The sequence below is a fragment of the Malus domestica genome, chromosome 09 (assembly GCF_042453785.1).
Source record: "Malus domestica chromosome 09, GDT2T_hap1".
Lineage (NCBI taxonomy): Eukaryota > Viridiplantae > Streptophyta > Magnoliopsida > Rosales > Rosaceae > Malus > Malus domestica.
The window spans coordinates 30,549,885-30,554,937 of NC_091669.1; the positions used below are offsets into that span (position 1 = coordinate 30,549,885).

Genomic DNA, 5,053 nt, shown 5'->3' on the forward strand with positions numbered 1-5,053 from the left:
CAGCGCAGAAACTGAACGCTGCCGGCCACAAACCTGCATATCCAGATTCCACCATCTTATGGCATTTCTAGGAAATTATCACTGTTTGCTCCAAACCAGTGCATTTGATTTGAAGGAGTTTCACAAATCATAACAATCTAATCAAACCACGTATCTAACAGCAACATACCATGCTAGATTCAGTAAAGATGCATAAGTAAGAATGCACGAGTATAATATGCATACGCTCCAAACGCAGAGAAACATTTAGATTTCACATTACCTACTCCTTCTGAACATTTGTTCATCATACACGCACAGAATAATAAGTAGAAAGCACTACAAAGACGAAAATTTTGAACAAAGAAGAGTAAAGGAAATTAATTTTGTTAGACATCAGAGCATAACATAAAACAACCCCTAAAGTCTTGGACGAGAGCAGAGAGAGAGACCTAACTCAAGTGTTTCTATTGCTCGACAGCCAAGTATGGCATAAAAGCGCCATTAGTCTAGGAATTAGGTTTACAAATATACAAAAACCTTAGCATCTCTCAAACCATATATATGAGGACACCATACACATCATATAAGCCTTTATTCAATGCGTAATAATAAAACACACGCATAACAGTCACCCAATTCGAAGATAGATAGTTAAGTAATTCCTTTACCCTGACCATCCTCTCTGGGGACCCCCAGATGGATGTGCATTCAACCTGTCAATCACTGCATTAAAATCAACGGGTTGACCACCTTCTTCCATCCTCTGAATCACACTCACAACGTGATCACTCCTGAACCCCATGGGAACCAATTTCTCAATCAACTCATTGTAAGGGTGGTTGCCCGGGAATTGTGGATTCCGAGCCATAACATTTGGAGCTGTTGTTGGCTGTGGCATATGGTGAGAGATACTCGTAGGAGGATATCCATAATGGGCAGAATATTGAGTTCTACCCCCTTCACTGTCATAGACCGTATATGTACTCCCTGGAGGAAATGCAGGGTGAGGGCCAGCAGCACCATATCCCTCACCAGGTTGAGCTCCAAAAGCCCCCTTGATTTGCTGAGGTGGAGGCTGCTGTTGCATTGTTCGACCAGCTCCACCATATCCAAAAGGCATGGGATCAGAACGACCAGATCCTGGTTGAGGAATGTTGGAATATGGCACTTGCATCGGCATGCTGTTTGGTACAGACTCTGGAGGAGATGGATTTGTTTGTTGACCAGGAGGATAGGGGTAGACATTTGTTGGTGGTGGCCTCATCTGGGGTTGCATAGAGGGCTGTTGTGGAAATTGCACCTGCTGACTCTGTGGTAATTGCTGCTGATACTGAGGGAACGACTGGACTTGTGTCTGATTCACTTGCGATTGTGTTGGCTGTGGTGTCACCCTTGGCATTTCTTGCACTTGGGGGTTTCGATACTGAGAATCAGGAGGCAAATATTGATTCTGCGGATGTGCCTGAGGTGGTGGATTTTGTAGCTGGGTTGGTAAATAATAGGATTGTTGCTGAGTCACATTCTGAGGTGGGGGCTGCGTGGGAGCTGCCACAGGCTGCTGCTGTGGCGCCACTTGATGGGGCAGGGCTAGAGCTAATTGCTGGTTATGTGTTTCAGACGGGTTGTCAGCCTTTTGAGCATCAGAGGTATGTGGTGAAGCTCTCTCATCATTGGATTGGGAATGGGTTGATGATCCAGATCCTTTCTGTGCAAGCTGAAGCTTAGCTAATTCTTTCTGAGTCTCTGCAAGTTCTTGCTTGTCCCTTAGGATCTGGACAGACCTATGGACCTGAAGTCGGCATCAGAAAAAGTTCAAAGAATGCTAAAATCATCTCTAGAAAGCCAAACTGATAAACAGTGGGTGGAAAGATACACTGCATGTTAAGAAGATGAGAACGGCCTGGCCCAGGTACTAACAACATAATAAAGTGTGCGAGAAGTAAAATATGCAAAATCCTTGGGTACAGAAGAGAAAAATCAAGATAAGATATTCTGGGCAGGAAGAAAAAGACTAGTACTCATAAATTGACTTTGAAGATCTCACATTCAGATTTCACACTCTATTCCGAACTCTTATTCCTAAAAGAGCTAAGAAAAAGGATGGTTGCATCCAAATCATAGGGCTACAGGATTACCCTCCTATTCCCACCAAAATTACTTTTCTACAACTCCCTTTTATGCCCAAGAAACGTATAGTAGAACCACTTTAGTAGAACACCAAAGCATCGTATCCCTAAAAAAAAGTGGGTTAATGAAAACCTATAAATATTGGAAAACAGAAAGACCTATAAAATCACATTCCAAGCCAAACAAATTGACCATAATACCATCTGAAATGCTTAATTCAGAATTGCAACTCACTTCTTGAAGATGTTTCTCAAGAGACTTGAGCTTTGAATCTGCTTCTCCATGATCACGACCTAAATCAGTTCGCATCTCACCAATTGACTTATCAAGATTGTAGCAATACAATTCCAGCTGCGAAAGCCGTGAACTAATTCCTTCAAGAAAGCGCATGAGATTGTCGGCATACTTTTTCATGCTCTTTTCAACAGTAGCAATTACATCTTGGTGAAGAGATTCTTCCGGCTGGCTATAGGCAGGAGAAGAGAACATTGATTGTCTCGACATTCTACTTTTATGAAAATCCTGCCATTGGTATAGTGCAACAGCCACTAGTTAGCAAATCGAATAGGTTCAAACCATTTTAAGACTCGATAAATAGTGCGTATTAGGGTTCAAAGTAATGGCTCAAGATTTATGATTACAATATATCAACACGGAACTTCGAATTTAAAACGTCGTCGAACAATAAGTTTGTTAATAACGAATGGTTTCCCAATGTGCAAAAATTAATCTTTTGAAGGGAAATCAAATAATTTTCAAAAATATTAAATTCATTTCCTTCTTTTGGGATTGAGTTACAACTTCAAAATTCAGAGCCTTACCAATCCAATTCATACCCATTTAATAAAGTTCAAAAAATTAAAAAGTAGAAACAAGAACCATCTAAAAAGATTAAACAAAACCCAGAATTTACCCAATTCCGCATACGATCCGAAACCCTAAATTAACAAAAACATAAACCTTAAAATCCAACAAATTTACTGCTCGGTCAGCTAATCCCTAGATCCATCCAAAGGGTAAGGGCAGTAAAAGTACCTTCCCGGGATTATTCCCCATGACTGGTTCGCTGTGGTTGCCATTGGAGGAGTCCTGGTTGCCGTAGTCCTCGTAGGAGCAGAGAATGTCGTCCGACCCGAAATCGAATCCCTGTGACACCGGGTTGCCCCGACCCGATGATCCAGTCGCCATATTGGAAATGATCGCAAGTGTAGAGAGAGAAAGTTAGGGTTTTTGTGGAGAGAGAAAATCCGAGATGGAGAAGAAGATATGAATGATAAAAGAGTCAGAGACCTGGGCGTTTGGTTTTGGGTTAGCCTGCAGAAGCAAGTTTCGTAGAAATAATCCAAATAATAAATATGATTTAATAAAAAATTATCCATTACTTTTATTTTATTGATATTTTAATTTTATTTAATTAAAAATCAGAAACACGAGGAGCATGGTGTTGGAGTTTACGGTAAGATAAGGATGAGCTGAACCGACCATGCTTTTTTATTTTGTAGATATGGGTTTGTATAAAGTCCACTTTACAATATGGTCCTTTTATTTTCTGGAAATCCCAAATCTCTCTGTTACTCGAGTTTCTAGACTTCCACTAGTTACGGCCCACAAAGCACGAAACTCAGCAGGCTTTAGACAAACCATTAATTCAGCCCAATTTGATCCAAATGGGCCGTTGAACTAAGGGTAGGCCAGCATTCAGCCTATTTCCGTTAGGGTTCCGACCGTTTTTATTTGAAAAATTCTAATTCTTATCTCTGGACATCCTAAATTTTTTAATAACCATTTTATCTCAATGTCAAATGGAAATTTGAATGATTTTAATAAAATTTATAATTCATGAATTTTTATGGAGTTTAATTGATTTATAGAGATTTCATATAAAAGTTTTGATTTAATTCTCTCGAAATCTTATGAGAATATGTGAGATTTGTGGATGCTTAAAATACACTATGAAATATTTCTAATTCCCTCGAATTTCTCAACTTTTTCAAATTATTTAAAATTAGTTTATGATTGAATACACTTGGAATGTTATAAACTTATTTAAAATTCTAATTGAATGTACCCGGATTTCTAAGGATTTTAATATATTATCTTAAAATCCTGATTAAATACACTTTGAATTTCAGAGAATTACTTAAAATTCTGATTAAATACCTTAGATTCATTAAAAAAAATTAAAATCCCTCAAAATTCCAATTGAATAGACCTCTTAATATTTTTTAGTATTTAGCAAAATAGAAAATGTAAAATTAAAAAATGAAAAGAAAAGAAAGAGGGAGGAAGTTGGTGTCTTCCCGCTCTAACTCTCAAAGTTAGGTTTTCCTTATACATATTTTATTCGTGACATTCAAGTTAGAACGTATATCTAACATGCAATCTATCTGTAACATCCAGATCAAATAGAAAGATGCAAGACTCATTAAGCTTTGCGAAAACCTTATGAAAAACCACACAACCCTTGAGAGCGTGACATTCGTCATAAGTGAACTTACAATTCTGAATCACAAGAATCACTAGTCAATTTCAGAGTGACATTACAACATAAATTGCATCTAGTTAATTGTCTAAACATCCTAATAATGATCAAGCACTAAGATGTCAAGATGGTTTAAAATGGTGATTGATATTTGAAGTATGCATGCATAACAACATAAATAAATTGAAAAAAAAAATTACATATTCATGCTAAAACTCGTAGCCTTGCCCTAAAATAGAGAATTAGTTAGACATAATTATAATGGAATATCAAAAAGGAATTGTTATTAGTACTCCAAAAATCTCATTTGGCACTCCAAACTTTCTATAATTCGAAAGAAAAATACATTTGTGAAGAGTGTAGAATAAGATTTTTGAAGTACTAATAACAATTCCCTATCAAAATTGTTATCGCTATTAATTATTAAAACCCTATTTGTCAACCAAAAAAAGGTGAAAAGAC

The 5,053-nt window shown here is 37.5% G+C and overlaps 1 protein-coding gene across 1 annotated transcript; it reads right to left on the bottom strand.

The window, feature by feature from the left end:
- Nucleotides 1-350: 350 nt before the first annotated feature.
- Nucleotides 351-3,594, bottom strand: LOC103400601 (uncharacterized). The gene is made up of 3 exons (XM_008339253.4): nucleotides 3,145-3,594; nucleotides 2,344-2,631; nucleotides 351-1,771 (listed from the first exon to the last, which is right to left on the bottom strand). Exons 1-3 carry the CDS (start codon nucleotides 3,295-3,297, stop codon nucleotides 647-649), a joined length of 1,566 nt encoding a protein of 521 aa, XP_008337475.3. The 5' UTR covers nucleotides 3,298-3,594; the 3' UTR covers nucleotides 351-646.
- Between the last annotated feature and the right edge of the window lie 1,459 nt (nucleotides 3,595-5,053).